Source organism: Salmo salar, chromosome ssa12, assembly GCF_905237065.1.
Source record: "Salmo salar chromosome ssa12, Ssal_v3.1, whole genome shotgun sequence".
In the NCBI taxonomy this organism is placed as follows: Eukaryota; Metazoa; Chordata; class Actinopteri; order Salmoniformes; family Salmonidae; genus Salmo; species Salmo salar.
In genome coordinates this window covers 77542978-77561158 of record NC_059453.1, presented here as the reverse complement: position 1 = coordinate 77561158, position 18181 = coordinate 77542978, and the positions used below count along the sequence as shown (strand labels likewise).

The 18181-nt window shown below is 43.2% G+C and overlaps 1 protein-coding gene across 1 annotated transcript; it reads left to right on the top strand.

The window, feature by feature from the left end:
• The first annotated feature begins 12797 nt into the window (after positions 1-12797).
• On the top strand, positions 12798-14016 carry LOC106565948 (urocortin-3-like). The gene has a single exon (XM_014133639.2). The coding sequence runs from the start codon at positions 12809-12811 to the stop codon at positions 13184-13186; it is 378 nt and encodes a 125-aa protein (XP_013989114.1). The 5' UTR covers positions 12798-12808; the 3' UTR covers positions 13187-14016.
• Positions 14017-18181: the final 4165 nt, after the last annotated feature.

Sequence of the window (18181 nt, the reverse complement as noted above, 5' to 3'; positions counted from 1 at the left end):
ATTCCTTCGGCGATAAACGCAAATCCGACCATCACCCCTGGTGAGACAAAACCGCGACTCGTCAGTGAAGAGCACTTTTTGCCAGTCCTGTCTTGTCCAGCGACAGTGGGTTTGTGCCCGTAGGCGAAGTTGTTGCGGGTGATGTCTGGTGAGGAACTGCCTTACAACAGGCTTACAAGCCCTCAGTCCAGCCTCTCTCAGCCTATTACGGGCAGTCTGAGCACTGATGGTGGGATTGTGCGTTCCTGGTGTAACTCGGGCAGTTGTAGTTGCCATCCTGTACCTGTGCCGCAGGTGTGATGTTTGGCTGTACTGATCCTGTGCAGGTGTTACAGGTGATCTGCCATGGCGAGGACGATCAGCTGTCCGTCCTGCCTCCCTGTAGCGCTGTCATAGGAGTCTCACAGTACGGACATTGCAATTTATTGCTCTGGCCACATCTGCAGTCCTCATGCCTCCTTGCAGCATGCCTAAGGCACGTTCACGCAGATGAGCAGGGACCCTGGGCATCTTTCTTTTGGTGTTTTTCAGAGTCAGTAGAAAGGCCTCTTTACTGTCCTAAGTTTTCTTAACTGTGACCTTAATTGCCTACCGTCTGTAAGCTGTTAGTTTGTTAACGACCGTTCCACAGGTGCATGTTCATTAATTGTTTATGGTTCATTGAACAAGCATGGGGAACAGTGTTTAAACCCTTTACAATGAAGATCTGTGAAGTTATTTGGATTTTTACAAATTATCTTTGAAAGACCGGGTCCTGAAAAAGGGACGTTTTTTGTTGTTGCTGAGTTTATATATTTACACACATTTAACCTCTTTTTTTGTGGTAGGTACAAAACTACCTCCATACAGTGCCTTTGGAAAGTATTCAGACCCTTTGCCTTTTTCACATTTTGTTACGTTACAGCCTTATTCTAAAATGTATTAAATTGACCAAGAACCTGATGGTCACTCTGACAGAGCTCCAGAGTTCCTCTGCACAGATGGGAGAATCTACCACAAAGACAACCACCTCTGCAGCGCTCCACCAATCAGGCCTTTATGGTAGAGTGGCCAGACGGAAGCCACTCCTCAGTAAAAGGCACAAGACAGTCCGTTTGGAGATTGCCAAAAGGCACCCAAAGGGCTCTCAGACCATGAGAAACAAGCTCCTCTGGTCTGATGAAACCAAGATTGAACTCTTTGGCCTGAATGCCAAGCGTCACATCTGGAGGACACCTGGCACCGCAGGAGTGGCTTTGGGACGAGTCTCTGAATATCCGAGTGCCCCAGTCAGAGCCTGGACTGGAACCCGATCTAACATCTCTGGAGAGACCTGAAAATAGCTGTGCAGCGACGCTCCCCATCCAAACTGCCAGAGCTTGAGAGGATCTGCAGAAAAGAATGGGAGAAACTCCCCAAATACAGGTGTGCCAAGCTTGTAGTGTAATACCCAAGAAGACTCGAGGCTGTAATCGCTGCCAAAGGTGCTTCAACAAAGTACTGAGGAAAGGGTCTGAATACTTATGTAAATGTGATTTCAGTTTTTATTATATTATGCATTTTGTACAATTTTGTATGTGGGCACCTGCTCGTTGAACATCTCATTCCAAAATCATAGGCATATGGAGTTGGTCCCTCTCTGCTGCTATAACAGCCTCCACTCTTCTGGGAAGGCTTTCCACTAGATGTTGGAACATTGCTGCAGGGACTTGCTTCCATTCAGCCACAAGAACATTAGTGAGATCGTGCACTGATGTTGGGTGATTAGGCCTGGCTCGCAGTTGACGTTCCCATTCATCCCAAAGGTGTTAGCACAGAATCGTCTACAATGTCATTGTATGCTGTAGCATTAAGGTTTCCCTTCACTGGAACTAAGGAGCCTAGCCCGAACCATGAAAAACAGCCCCAGACCATTACTCCTCCTCCACCAAACTTTACAGTTAGCACTATGAATTAGGACAAGTAGCATTCTCCTGGCATCCGCTAAGCCCAGATTCGTCCGTCAGACTGCAAGATGGTGAAGCATGATTCATCACTCCAGAGAACATGTTTTTACTGCTCCAGAGTCCAATGGAGGTGAGCTTTACACCACTCAGCCAACGCCTGGCATTGTGCATGGTGATCTTAGGCTTCTGTACGGCTGCTCGGCCATGAAAACCTATTTCATGAAGCTCCCGACAAAGAGTTCTTGTGCTGATGTTGCTTCCAGAGGCAGTTTGGAACTCGGTAGTGAGTGTTGCAACCAGGGACAGACGTTTTTACGTGGTATGCGCTTCAGCACTCGGTGGTCCCGTTCATTGAACTTGTGTGGCCTACAACTTCGCTACTGAGCAGTTGTTGCACCTAGACGTTTCCACTTCACAATAACAGCACTCACAGTTGGTCTAGAGGCAAAAAAATTGAGAAGTGAGAGATAGATAATAAAAATGATACATATATAGACAGTGCCAGTTAAAAGTTTGGACACACCTACTCATTCAAGGGTTTTTCTATATTTTTACTATTTTCTACATTGTAGAATAATAGTGAAGATATCTTGATCAGTTGCTCCCCATAATAAGCACGGGGAGTTGGCTCAGGTCTATTGCCTGACTTAGCCAATCTCCCCGTGTGCCCCCACCCCAAAAAATTATTTGGGGATGCCTCTCAGGCTTCCTTGCCAGCCGTGTTCCGGCATAACGTTCCCGGTCCTCTCCAGCCTTCCTCCATGGTCCTTCTCCAGCTAGTATCTTCTCCCATGTCCAGGACTCGAGATAGCTCTCCTGTTGCTCCTTGCTCAGCTGCTTGGTCCTTTTTTGGTGGGTAGTTCTGTCATAAGCGTTGTTGAAGGTGGACCAAAACGCAGCAGGAATATGTATGCTCGTCTTCTTTTATTGAAAAAACCCAAAACAAAAACACTTATACTAAACAAAGGACGAAAAACAGTCCTGTAAGGTTCACTGACAATACATGGAGACAACTACCCACAAAACCCATGGAAAAATACCCCTACTAAATAGGACCTTCAATTAGAGGCAACGAGGAACAGCTGCCTCCAATTGAAGGTCAACCCAAGAAACTAAACATAGAACTAGAAGAACTAGAAAGGAAAACATAGAAATAGATAACCCAAAATCCCGAAACACATAAAACAAACACCCCCTGCCACGCCCTGACCAAACTACAATAACAAATAACCCCCTTACTGGTCAGGACATGACCATTAGTACAAATAAAGAAAAACCCTTGAATGAGTAGGTGTGTCCAAACTTGTCGGAAGTTTACAAATACTTAGGTTGGAGTCATTAAAACTCGTTTTTCAACCTCTCCACAAATGTCTTGTTAACAAACTATAGTTTTGGCAACTCGGTTAGCACTTCTACTTTGTGCATGACACAAGTATTCTTTCCAACAATTGTTTACAGACATATTATGTCACTTATAATTCACTGTATCACTATTCCAGTGGGTCAGAAGATTACATACACTAAGTTCACTGTGCCTTTAAACAGCTTGGAAAATGTCATGGCTTTAGAAGCTTCTGATTGACTAATTGACATCATTTGAGTCAATTGGAGGTGTGCCTGTGGATGTATTTCAAGGCCTACCTTCAAACTCAATGCCTCTTAGCTTGACATCATGGGAAAATCAAAAGAAATCAGCCAAGACCTCAGACATTTTTTGTAGACCTCCACAAGTCTGGTTCATCCTTGGGAGCAATTTCCAAACGCCTGAAGGTACCACGTTCATCTGTACAAACAATAGTACTCAAGTATAAACACCATGGGACCACGCAGCCGTCATACCGCTCAGGAAGGAGACAGGTTATGTCTCTTAGAGATTATCGTACTTTGGTGCGAAAAGTGCAAATCAATCCCAGAACAGGGGGGTGGCAGCGTCATGTTGTTTGGGTGCTTTGCTGCAGGAGGATATGGTGCACTTCACAAAATAGATGGCATCATGAGGGAGGAAAATTATGTGGATATATTGAAGCAACATCTCAAGACATCAGTCAGGAAGTTAAAGCTTGCCAATAGATTGTCTACTTGATTTATGATGATGACTGCTAGCTAAGATTTTGAAAGTAAGATCTGACATGATCAGTCCAATCAAAGCTACTGTAGATATAACGTGTTTTGACGTCCTTTTATCTGCGGGTGACGTAGTGTCCCCATGAGTGACAGAGCACTGAGCCAATCATGGTGCAATGTTGAGCCAATCACTGTGAAATGCTGAGCCAATCACGGTGCAATGCTCCTATTTTCTGCCGGCCTGCCACACCACCACAGAAAGCACTGAGCTCGGCTGAAACACCTGCATTTTGGAGCTGCCTGTTTGTATGCAGCATTATTAATAATATAGATTTTTTTTTTACATTGTTTGCAAACTGATATGTGACACATATTAATTACAAAATTAACAAGCCAATTGGCAAGCCCCCCCCCAAAAAAAATCTCTCTCTCTATATATATATTATTATTATTATTTTTGATTTTTTTTGTGGGGCTCAAAACAGGTGCCCTGAATGACGGGTCGCCATTGATGTGGCTGCTATGAAAGTGAACTGTGTTTGCGGTAATTAGGGGTCTATTAATTTTGCCGATTCTGTTGAAAAACTTTTTTAAAACAGAAGCAAACGGAACAAAACCTGGGTAAACATATCTGAATTTGTCCAATAGAAACTCTTGTTTCCAACTGTTGGACGAATGATTACACCCTAAATCAGCAACATGCAGGCAAGAGTGTTCAAGGCGGTATTGAATGTGTCACTGTCTGTCACCTTGATTACTCACATTTCTCTCAACCTGTGCACCTACATTGTAAACTTTAATTTGTAGGCTAGGTTGTACTGTAGCAACCTCATGATGGGTATAGAAACATTTTTAATGTCATGTAATGGCCTAAGTCTATTGATGTTAAATTGAGCTGGGTGAATGGAATATGAATGACAGTCATCCAGTATACTATATTAAAGTTAAATAATAGAAATAAGGCCATGTTCATAAACAAAAAATATCCTCCTCTCTCATCTTAAACAGCACTGACCTCCACTGATATACAGTGCATTTGGAAATGATTCAGAAATTATCCCTTCACTTTTTCAACATTTTGTTACGTTACAGGCTTATTCTAAAATGGATTCAATAAAATTATTTCTATAAATGTCATTATGGGGTATTGTGTGTAGATTGATGAGGAAAAATACTATTTAATCAATTTTAGAATAAGTCTGTAACGTAACAACATGTGGAAAAAGCTAAGGGGTCTGAATATTTTCCAAATGCACTGTATAGATAACACCCAAATACCATCAGATTGGGCAGGATCAGATGGATGGAGACATGTCAGGACCGGAGATGTTTCTGTTGTACAACACTTCTTTACAGAGGACCAGAGTTGACTATGCCGACATCCCTTGATATGTCTCCCCTGATGCAGTATAAATTCTTTTTTTACCCAATTGCTACTGGCAAAACAAGAAGAGGAAACTGAAATACAGATGCACAAACACGCTTTCTTAACCTCATCTCCTCTCCCTATATGTGTGCTTCAACTCCCCCCTCTCTAACTGTATCTCCCTTATCCCCTTTTTCCTTTTACTGTACATACCACTAGGTAAGGTCAACAAATCTCCTGTTCTCACTGTCCAGACATGACTGGCTGTACGGTTGAACCAAACCTGAACCCTTTGTATTTTAATTTCATTTAATTTAACTTTTATTTAACTAGTCAAGTCAGTTAAGAACAAATTCTTATTTACAATGACGGCCTACCAAAAGGCAAAAGGCCTCCTGCGGGGACAGGGACCTGGGATTAAAAATGAAAAATAGGGGGCCTCCTGAGTGGCGCAGTGGTCTGTGCCACTAGAGATTCTGGGTTCGAGTCCAGGCTCTGTCGCAGCCGGCCGCGACCGGGAGGCCCATGGGGCGGCGCACAATTGGCCCAGCGTCGTCCGGGTTAGGGAGGGTTTGGCCGGCAGGGATATCCTTGTCTCATCGCACACTAGCGACTCCTGTGGCGGGCCGGGCGCATTGCACGTTGACACCATCGCCAGGTGTACGGTGTTTCCTCCGACACATTGGTGCGGCTGGCTTCCGGGTTGGATGGGCATTGCGTCAAGAAGCAGTGCGGCTTGGTTGGGTTGTGTTTTGGAGGACACATGGCTCTCGACTTTCGCTTCTCCCGAGTCCGTACAGGAGTTGCAGCGATGAGACAAGACTGTAACTACTACCAATTGGATACCACAAAATTGGAGAGAAAAAAGGGGTGAAAAAAAGGAAAAATAAATACAATATAAATATAGAACAAAACACACATCACAACAAGAGAGACAACACAACACAACATAAAGAGAGACCTAAGATGACAACAAAGCAAGGCAGCAACACATAACAACAACATGGTAGCAGCACAAAACATGGTACAAACATTATTGGGCACAGACAACAGCACAAAGAGCAAGAAGGTAGAGACAACAATACATCACACAAAGCAGCCACAACTGTTAGTAACAGTGTCCATGATTGAGTCTCATTCCAGTCGCTAGCTGCAGCAAACTGAAAAGGGGAGCGACCCAGGGATGTGTGTGCTTTAGGGACCTTTAACAGACTGTGACTTAATTACATTTACATTTACATTTAAGTCATTTAGCAGACGCTCTTATCCAGAGCGACTTACAAAATGGTGCATTCACCTTATGATATCCAGTGGAACAACCACTTTACAATAGTGCATCTAAATCTTTTAAGGGGGGGGGGGTTAGAAGGATTACTTTATCCTATCCTAGGTATTCCTTAAAGAGGTGGGGTTTCAGGTGTCTCCGGAAGGTGGTGATTGACTCCGCTGTCCTGGCGTCGTGAGGGAGCTTGGTCCACCATTGGGGTGCCAGAGCAGCGAACAGTTTTGACTGGGCTGAGCGGGAACTGTGCTTCCTCAGAGGTAGGGGGGGCCAGCAGGCCAGTGGTGGATGAACGCAGTGCCCTTGTTTGGGTGTAGGGCCTGATCAGAGCCTGAAGGTATGGAGGTGCCGTTCCCTTCACAGCTCCGTAGGCAATCACCATGGTCTTGTAGCGGATGCGAGCTTCAACTGGAAGCCAGTGGAGAGAGCGGAGGAGCGGGGTGACGTGAGAGAACTTGGGAAGGTTGAACACCAGACGGGCTGCGGCGTTCTGGATGAGTTGTAGGGGTTTAATGGCACAGGCAGGGAGCCCAGCCAACAGCGAGTTGCAGTAATCCAGACGGGAGATGACAAGTGCCTGGATTAGGACCTGCGCCGCTTCCTGTGTGAGGCAGGGTCGTACTCTGCGAATGTTGTAGAGCAGCAGATAGGTCTAGAAGGATGAGAGCAGAGGAGAGAGAGTTAGCTTTAGCAGTGCGGAGAGCCTCCGTGACACAGAGAAGAGCAGTCTCAGTTGAATGCCCAGTCTTGAAACCTGACTGATTAGGATCAAGAAGGTCATTCTGAGAGAGATAGCAGGAGAGCTGGCCAAGGACGGCACGTTCAAGAGTTTTGGAGAGAAAAGAAAGAAGGGATACTGGTCTGTAGTTGTTGACATCGGAGGGATCGAGTGTAGGTTTTTTCAGAAGGGGTGCAACACTCGCTCTCTTGAAGACGGAAGGGACGTAGCCAGCGGTCAAGGATGAGTTGATGAGCGAGGTGAGGAAGGGGAGAAGGTCTCCGGAAATGGTCTGGAGAAGAGAGGAGGGGATAGGGTCAAGTGGGCAGGTTGTTGGGCGGCCGGCCGTCACAAGACGCGAGATTTCATCTGGAGAGAGAGGAACCCTTAATGAACCCTTAACGCAACCTAACCATTCCTTGCACAAAATAAAAAAATATCAACATGTAATCTGTGAGCATGTTCTTCAAATCAGTCATCTCCAGGAACAGTACACAGTTTAGCTCATGTCTGGATGGTTAGTCAGAGAAATTAATTCATTACTGATGAATTGTGGACAAAATGCAGGCAAACAGCTCATTGGGGTTATCTTGTTTGGCATATCCATGAATAAAGCCCATTTAAAGAATCATTGTCAAACCCCGAGCTGTGTAAGGACACACAAATCTGCTCCTGAATGATATGGACATTGTGACATCATCTCACATCCTTATGAGGGCGACATAATGTATGCTCTTATCTACGACCGTGGTTTTCAACCTGTGGTCAACCGGAGTTCTACAGACGCTCCATCATTTATTTTAGAAATGTTTTATTTCGTAGAATTGTTTTCTTCAAACAATAACAGTTGGGAGTATTAGTATTAATGGTGTAAGCAATTTTACCTTACTTTTCACATTTCAAATAAATACTATAGTTTATAATAATAATATTAATAAAACACCTTTAATCTGTTGTAGTCACTGATAAAATTGACTACATTTAGGTTGGGAACCGCTGATCTATGACTAGGTCTGCTGGTGGAACTCAAGATATTCTTTCTGGGTGTTGGAATTAGGTTCCAGTCGTCTCTATTTCAGGCTGTCCCTTTCTGTAGGTACAGAGACTAGGGGCTAGCTTATGTATCGCCTCCACTTATCTGACTACGGTGTATGATGCGTACATGACCCCCATACAGGGGTCACTGACTGAGGCGGGGCCTTGTCTCTGTGGCCCTCAGGGTCCAGTCCCTTGGCTCAGGCTGTGTAAGTAAGACCATGGTTATCATTAGTCAGATGAGGATAATGTCTTGATGGGCTAGAGGTCACAAAGGAAACGAGAGAGGCTTGTCTTCCTCTCTTCCTTCCGAGGTGGACAGCTAATTTCCCTTTTCCCTCTTCCTGAGGACTTTCTCTCCAGCGGCTCTTCTCTCTATCCCTATTTTTTTGTTTGGAGTGGCTGCGGTTCCGGACTTTCTGGAAACTGACTTGCCGTGGCTAAAGATAGATTTCTGCTCATGTGCGCATGCAGGTGCTTCTGCTGCTTCGGCGATGAATGTCTTTGTCTGGTGTAGCCTACAAACTTCATGTTGTGCACAAAGGACATGGACGATAGGTTCGAACTATTGCATTCTATGCCTCAGTAGGCTATTAAGCATAAGCGCAATTTCATGTTCTTTTTTCAGGAGAAAGGCTACATGCAGTTACAGGTAACTGCCAAAATAAAGGAAACACCAACATAAAGTGTCTTAATAGGGCGAATAGCTTCAATGCAGTCCGAATAGCTTCAATGCACCTTGGCAAAGATTCTACACATCTGGAACTCTGTTGAAGGGATGTGACACCATTCTTCCACGAGAAATTCCATAATTTAGTGTTTTGTCGATGGTGGTGCCGTCGTGGAAGATACTGTCTCAGGCGCCACTCCAGAATCTCCCATAAGTCTTCAATTGGGTTGAGATCTGGTGACTGAGATGGCCATAGTATATGTTTTACATCGTTTTAATGCTCATCAAACCATTCAGTGACCACTTGTGCCCTGTGGATGGGGGCATTGTCATCCTATGGAGGCTTAGCTGTGGAGCCAAAATAATGGCCTGCCCAGCATTTTTATACATGACCCTAAGCATGAGGAGATGCTAATTGCTTCATTAACTCAGGAACCACACCAGTGTGGAAGCACCTGCTTTCTATAAACTTTTTATCTCTCATTTACTCAAGCGTTTCCATTATTTTGGCAGGTACCTTAATTTTATATGTTGTGCACATGATCAACATGTTCGTACCCCAATACAAACCTCAAGTGGGGAGTTACATGCAGCTATCTAGGCAGCATATCACACACAAACATTAGCCATTTAATGTTATTTTCATTGTTTTTAATGTTAATGTAATTTTCTAGTCGTCACAATGGCTAAGCAGGAGGCAGACAGGCAGTCAAAGTAATAATGTTCATTTTCAGCAACTCTGGCTAATGGCTATGCTATGGTAGCAACTACAAAGATTAGACTAACTCATCACATAAAACAAATTATTCTTGCTCCAATACAATGTGAAAACTTTGTATTCGCAGCCACTGCCTTTTTGTTTCTTCTCTTTCTTCTTCACGTGTTATCGGTACTGGTGCAGTTCAAGAGAAGGATGATAAATGGGTCAACACGACCTGAACACACACCCAAGACATTGGTAATTGATCAGTTGATCTCATTGATAAATTGATTAACTCAACTACAGGGAAACCCTAGTTGCATACACCCTCCAGTTTACTGTTGGCAGGACTGACAGACGGAATCTGTCAGTAGAATGGCTTTGCGGTCACAGCACTCAACAACACTATGATCATGAGTGGCAGGCAAAGTGCTGTGACAGGTGAATGGCCCTTCATGTGAAGTCAATCTGATCTAAGTAAAATAAATTACATTACATTTTCACTTCTTCCACTCTGAAAATGAGATAATCACATAGGCAAAAAGTTAATCATGATAACTTCAAAATCAGATATAGGGATCTGCACACCAATTTGAACCAGATGTTACAACCACAACCATAGTGTTGTCACTTGATACAGGTGGACCTAATGTTTTTTGCATTATGTTTTTCTCATACTGATCAAGAAAACTCAAAATACATGTGAATAGTCTAGCATGTCTAAAGCATGGGAAAATGTGTGTTTATTATCTCTTTGTGAGTGAAGATGGGGGTAATATCCAATCTAGACAGAGACAAAATTGCACTTACCATCATGTTATTTTTAGACAAAGAGGGTGATAGCAAACAATGACAGAAAGGGAAATGAGACACGATGAGAGGGGAGGGCAAGGGATGGAGAGATGTACAAGATAAACAGAGAGTAGGGGAGAGGTGTATGTGACGGTGCAGTAACACTCGAACGATAGAGAGGGAGGACGATAAGAGTCTTGGGTAACGAGAGAGAAGTCCAGTTGAACATCTGTGCGTGCATTACAGTGGTCACTTCTCTACTTGCTGGGCAAAGACTGACTGAGAGATACAGAGAGAACCAGAAGAAAAATACTTTGCCACCACCCTGCATCTAAGAGGAACAGGACAAGTGCCTTTTGGGGACCTTACCACTCCTAAGTTGTGACATTGGGTAAGAAGTTATTACTGATGATTACATGTTTTATACTTTCCAAGGATGATCCACAACTTTCATAGTAAATGTGATTGTAAAAGGAACTTTAAGGAACCATAATGTCTTTCATTCTCAATTGGACAAGTGTTGAATGGTCAGATGTACGGCAGAAATAGAGTTTGAAGACCAAAGCAACATTTATACACTACTGGTCCAAAGTTTTATAACACCTTATAACATCATTCAAGGGTTTTCTTTGTTTTTACTATTTTCTATATTGCAGAATAATAGTGAAGACATCAAAACTATGAAATAACACAATGGAATCATGTAGTAACCAAAAAAGTGTTAAACAAATCAAAATATATTTTATATTTGAGATTCTTCAAATACCCATCCTTTGCCTTGACGCCAGCTTTGCACACGCTTGGCATTCTCTCAACCAGCTTCACCTGGAATACTTTTCCAACAGTCTTGAAGGAGTTCCCACATATGCTGAGCACTTGTTGGCTGCTTTTCCTTCACTCTGCGGTCTGACTCATCCAAAACCATCTCAATTTGGTTGAGGTCGGAGATTGTGGAGGCCAGGTCATCTGACGCAGCACTCCATCACTCTCCTTCTTGGTAAAATAGCCCTTACACCGCCTGGAGGTGTGTTGGGTCATTGTCCTGTTGGAAAAATAAATTATAGTGGGACTAAGGTCAAACCAGATGGGATGGCGTATCGCTGCAGAATGCTGTGGTAGCCATGCTGGTTAAGTGTGCCTTAAATTCTAAATAAATCACAGACAGTGTCACCAGCAAAGCACCTCCATACCCTAACACCCCCTCCTCCATGCTTTACGGTGGGAAATACACATGCGGAGATCATCCATTCACCCACACCGCGTCTCACAAAGACACCGTGGTTGGAACCAAAAATCTCAAATTTGGACTCCAGACCAAAGGACAAATTTCCACCGGTCTAATGTCCATTGCTCATGTTTCTTGGCCCTCTTCTTCTTATTGATGTCCTTTAGTAGTGGTTTCTTTGCAATAATTCGACCATGAAGGCCTGATTCATGCAGTCTCCTCTGAACGGTTGATGTTGAGATGTGTCTGTTACGTGAACTCTGTGAAGCTTTTATTTGGGCTGCAATTTCTGAGTCTGGTAACTCTAATGAACTGCTCCTAACTCTGGGTCTTCCATTCCTGCGGTGGTCTTCATGAGAGCCATTTTCATCATAGCGCTTGATGGTTTTTGCAACTGCACTTGAAGAAACTTTAAAAAGTTCTTGACATTTTCCGTATTGACTGACCTTCATGTCTTAAAGTAACGATGGACTGTCGTTTCCCTTTCCTTATTTGAGCTATTCTTGCCATAATATGGACTTGGTATTTTACCAAATTTGTTCTTAACTGACTTGCTTCTACACCTGCATTGCTTGCTGTTTGGGGTTTTAGGCTGGGTTTCTGTACAGCACTTTGATATATCAGCTGATGTAAGAAGGGCTACATAAATACATTTGATTAGTTAAATAAAGGTAAAATAAAAACATTTAAATGTAGAAAATAGTAAAAATCAAGAAACACCCTTGAATGAGTAAGTGTTCTAAGACTTTGGACCAGTAGTGTACACTGACGTACTAACTCAAGAATGTTCGGGAGTTAAATGATCTGTTAGAACCACTGATATGTAAATATATCACAGTGGGTAACCATTAGTCATGGCAATTACATACCGTTGAGGAAACATTAATGGTGTGCCATGCCATCATTACAAGGACCATGAGGGAACCATGCTATATTTAGAGCAAATGAACAAATCTGCTTCAAAATTGTATGATTTTCACTATAAAAAGTTTCCTCTCCGCCTTTCCTCCCTCAGATCAACTGTGCTTACCATGCGAGGCATGCATCTAAGTCTGTGTCTGGCTCTGCTGCTGCCATGGTGCAACCAGTGCCAGATAACGGGCTCTGCCAGTGCCAAGCTGGGAAAAGAAGACACAGGAGACCTGTTGGCTGTCAAACTCGTAAACCGCAGTGGCATCCTGGGCCCTCTGCTCCCCCCAGAATTCCATCCAACACCCCGGCAGACCAGAGCCCCACGTCCGGCCTCCCAGGTCTCCAAGAGAGCCCAGCAAGGGTCTCGCTTCACCCTGTCCCTGGATGTTCCCACCAGCATCCTCAGTGTCCTCATAGATCTTGCCAAGAACCACGACATGAGAGCCAAGGCTGCTGCCAATGCAGAGCTGATGGCACGCATTGGGAAAAGGAAATAAAGGCTGGGGTCGTATGGGCAAAGGCTAAGGGGGGCAATTCTCAACTCACCAGGGTGGGTTTTCAAAATCAGGTTAAGGGATGGATAGGTTATGGGAAGGAATGGTTGTTATTAGAGGAAAAGACATCTTGAAGTCTTTAATTAGTTTAGCCCTTTATCTGTTTTATATTTCTATTGCATAATTCTTACCTCATTTTATGCCAAAAAGATCTACTGTCTGCCTGTACAGAACCATTATATAAAAAGAATGATAGAACAAATTGTGCTAATTAAATGTCACTTATCAAATATAAGATGAAGCTGGTCTTTTGTCTCCGCTACAGTGGGCAAAATGTACAATTTGTGGGCAGATAATCTTCTGAAATAGTAATAGGCAGGGAACTATTTGGCGTCTGTTTATTGTTTTTATTTGTATGTGTAACAAACTAAGGAAAGGTTGGAAAATAAAATCAGATAATGTAACCTAATTTCTGTGTGTACAGCTTGCTTCTTCTGCATTGACGTCAGAGGCGTTTATTAATTACAAGCATCAGTAACCAATAAAGCACTAACGAATAAGTAATATCACCCTGCGTCATTCCCAACAAGAAGACTGATAACAGGACTATGGCATAGGGAGGAAACTGACCTCAGAGACAGAGGTCCCTGTTAGAGATCATCCATCTAGTTGATTAATGCTTGATGCCAAGTCAATTGGATAATTAAAGCAGCAATGCTGAGAGTAATTTTTAGTCACAGCACAGACCATTACTTAACTCAGATAGATACATAAGCAAATTACAAATAAACATTCGTCTGGACTCCTGGAAGTACTGGATGGTGTGCAGGTGGTACAGTTTGTGAGGTAATATGGCCTACAAAACGACTAAAATCATGGTACAAAAACAACACAATCATGTTCATCAAAGAATATGTTTATAGCCTGTCTCAATTGTTCAATATATATATATATATATATATATATATGAGTAAATAACTCACGGACACTAGAGAAGCTAAACCAAGATAAATTCTAGGCAGAGTTGCAAAGAAAAAGCAATATCTCAGACTGGCCAATAAAAAGAAAAGATTAAGATGGGCAAAAGAACACAGACACTAGAAGGCCAGCATCCCGGAGTCACCTGTTCACTATTTAATGAAGCTGCCAGTTGAGGACTTGTGAGGTGTCTGTTTCTCAAACTAGACACTCTAATGTACTTGTCCTCTTGCTCAGTTGTGCACCAGGGCCTCCCACTCCTCTTTCTATTCTGGTTAGAGCCAGTTTGTGCTGTTCTGTGAAGGGGTAGTGCACAACGGTGTACAAGATCTTCAGTTTCTTGGCAATTTCTTGCATGCAATAGCCTTCATTTCTCAGAACAAGAATAGACTGATGAGTTTCAGAAGAAAGCCATTTTGAGCCTGTTATCGAACCCACAAATACTGATGCTCCAGATACTGAACTAGTCTAAAGAAGGCCAGTTTTATTGCTTCTTTAAACAGAACAACAGTTTTCAGCTGTGCTAACATAATTTCAAAAGGGTTTTCTAATGATCAATTAGCCTTTTAAAATTATAAACTTGGATTAGCTAACACAACGTGCCATTGGAACACAGGAGTGATGGTTGCTGATAATGGGCCTCTGTACGCCTCTGTAGATATTCCATTAAAATCAGCCATTTCCAGCTACAATAGTCATTTACAATATTAACCATGTCTACACTGTATTTCTGATCAATTTGATGTTATTTTAATGGACCAAAAAATTATAATTCTATCAAAAACAACGACATTTCTAAGTGACCCCAAACTTTTGAACAGTAGTATATATATATATATATATATATATATATATATATATATGTATTTATATAATAGCCTACCATAGGCTATACAGAAATAGTGTCAGCACAATCTGTATGATTACTATAGGCCAGGCCCATATCATACATTTCTGAAGAATAAAATAAATGCCTTTAATGAGCCAACTGTTTAAAAAGGTCTCACTCCCCCTTTTGGCTACTGTTGTCATGTGTAGTCTACTACTACTACACTACCAACATAGACAACATAAGTTAGTTAACAGCTATTTTAAGAAATAGAAATGGATATTTGAAAAGAAAATACAGATGAGTCACTGAACCCTGGGGCCAAATTTTTTGGCACTTTCCTGCATAACCGAAGCCGCAGTTGACAGCTTATCATGTGGTCTACCATTTGTATACTACCCCAAAGCGGTCTGAGGTGCATCAGAGCAGTAGTGAATTGAGCAATTTCTGTGCTTTGACAGGTCATACTTGAGATCACATCTGATAGCTTCGAACGCCGCGGGATTCATTCGTTGCCCAGATGCAGTGCCCGACCGACAGCAGCCTCACAGGTGTTGCAAGGTCATTCATCATTTTTCCACCCGATGTCGTTATTCACACAAAGTTGGACGAAGCATTGAAGCAATTTATAAACCATGCAAAAATACCATGATTATTTTCATTTTTATGGTTACTCAGGAGTTCAGCACAATAGGCCTAATTATGTTTTATTACGTGATTTAAAAAGGTGCTGCCAATGATGGCTAGGTGGATGACACTCAGCAGACAGCCATAAGGAGAGGCTTTTTGACTCAAAGGTATACCAACAAGTAAGTTTGTTTCATTGTATATTGGTAGATTTACATTTGCCCCTGACATTCATTGAAGATTTCTAGGTAGTAGACCTAATGGAGCTGGGACATGGTTTGCCCAGTAAATCACTACGGTAAAGTTACCTTTATATTAAAGATTCAGACTTTGCTCATCAATACCTCTTCAACAGAACATGCCAGGATGGTATAAATTACATTTTTAATCGGTTGACGATAGCGAAGAAGCTACACCGGTTGTCCAGTTCCGTTTACAAAAAGTGACCTTCACAGTAATTTCAATGCCAGATTTTCCTTGTACTGCAGTTTAGGGACCATCTTAAAGGTGCAATTTGAACCCACTGTTAACTGAAATTTCAAGTTTTGAAATCACATGACAGAACTCTCAAACCAACTTTAGTAAGTTCAAGGACCTGTCCTCTTCAATCAACGGGCAATCATTTTAATTGACTTTAAATAGGAAAAATACTTACTTAACTTCAATAGCTTAAACCCCATAATACTTTCATGGATACAACCAACTTTTATTGGTTCAGGGACTATATCGCTAATCAACGGCAATTACTTGAGTGTTTTTTTACTTTGTCAATTTTTTTAATGAATTTTAATTTAATTTACATGAAAAAAAAGGATGCCAGGGTCACTATTCCAGCCAGCTCCCTGCCCCAGGGAAAGGGCCAGGGAGCAGTGGGGGACCACCCAAGGAACCCTGCTCTGCACCCGAGAAGGACGGTGTCCGTCACCTACCGTAGGCCTCAGCCAGCCCTTTCACACTTGCCTGGCTACCCAGACTCCTTGCTCCGGCCAAACGCTATGCCATGCCTACGGACGTAATTTTTTTTCTCCGCAATGAGTCTGGATCGGAGTATTTCCCTGACCCTTCACTGAATGCAAACACATTCAGGGCCGTCTGATTGGTCCAGGAACTGATGGGTTGGACCAGAGCCAGAACACACATGGGTAAATCGGTACTCTGAAAATGTAATTGGCTTTGATACTCTAATTGTTTAGAGATTATCCAATTGCTGATGACTTTGTTTTGTACAACATCCCTCATGCCCCACGTCACCACAACTGACCTCAGTGATGGCAGTCTCAGACTAAAGTATGTAGCAAATGACCAAGCAGCAGAAGAATTTAATGAGTCGCCAGGCACACACCAGAGGCCCAGTAGACCAAAAAAAAGGGGCACAGAGCCACCAACCTCAGAGGCTGCCCGGAAGGACAGTGTCACTCATAACACCTTCTCAAATGAGCCTTCTCCTTGGGGCCTACCTGACCTCCAGTCAGGCCCCCACTGACCTGGTGACCTCTCTGTGACTCGGGGCACCACTGTCTGGGCCTCACTCCTGCCTCACCCTCCTTGGACCTCTCTGGAGGACCAGACAGTCCCCCACTGACCAGGTGACCTATTCCCCCAGTCAAGCCACCCCTGTCTGGCCCTCACTGCTGCCTCACCTTTTCTGGAGCTCCACTCCTTACACTGGAGTTCCACAAACTAAGTCCAGACCTCCAGGCCCTACACTCCTTGCCCTGTCTGCCTGCCCTCTTCCTGGGGCTGAGAGTCTAGCTTACTCCCTGGACCTCCAGGCCTACACATTTACTCTCCCTACACAGGCAACAACCCTCTCCCTGGACATCACCCATAACTGCATTCCGGTCAGTCTCATTCACCTCCAGATCCTCACGAACCGGGGCACCCGCACTTAAGCCCCCACCACTAAGACCTCTATAGACCCACTGCCAGGAACCACAGGCATCTGGTGTCCCAAACACGCTCTCTGAACGTGGTAACCTCCAACAGGTTACAAGGTTCAGTCCCCACTATACACTCCTAACAATGTGTATATATGAATGGACAAAGCTATTGATCACATGACACCATTTCTTCCTATGTAAAGACTCGATAGTGCATTGTAGCCAAATTAAGTCGGTTAATATGGTGTCTCATGGAGACATAACATGCGCAGTTTGAGCTATTCCAGGAAGTGACATTGCAGGCTAGCTTCGTGCTGCACCCTCTCTTTGAGTAACTCAAGTTTAAGGCCGACGCAGTACTGTAGGCTGCCATTAGCAGCTAAATTGTTCTTAAACTTCTTCTGTAAGCAATTTTAAAATAATCAGTTCAAGGACATCTGGTGTATTAGAAGCAATTATTGGTACATTGACTGTCTTAAAAAAATGTGGATACTGTTTTCTGCTAACAATGCCTGTAGTACTGCAGTCGGTCTTGAACTTCCGTGGCTTCAATAGAAGGGGCAGTCGTTCACCCAGCTGTGGACCTGTTGACAGCGCTCCATCTCCAGACTCTGAGTGCCCGTTTATTTTACTTTCAAAGTAAACTCAATTCAAATATATATTTTTTTTAAGAGTAAAAAATAC

Bases quoted from the DNA above. Each gene is read 5' to 3' on its own strand.
- LOC106565948 (XM_014133639.2), top strand. From the start codon at position 12,809: ATGCGAGGCATGCATCTAAGTCTGTGTCTGGCTCTGCTGCTGCCATGG.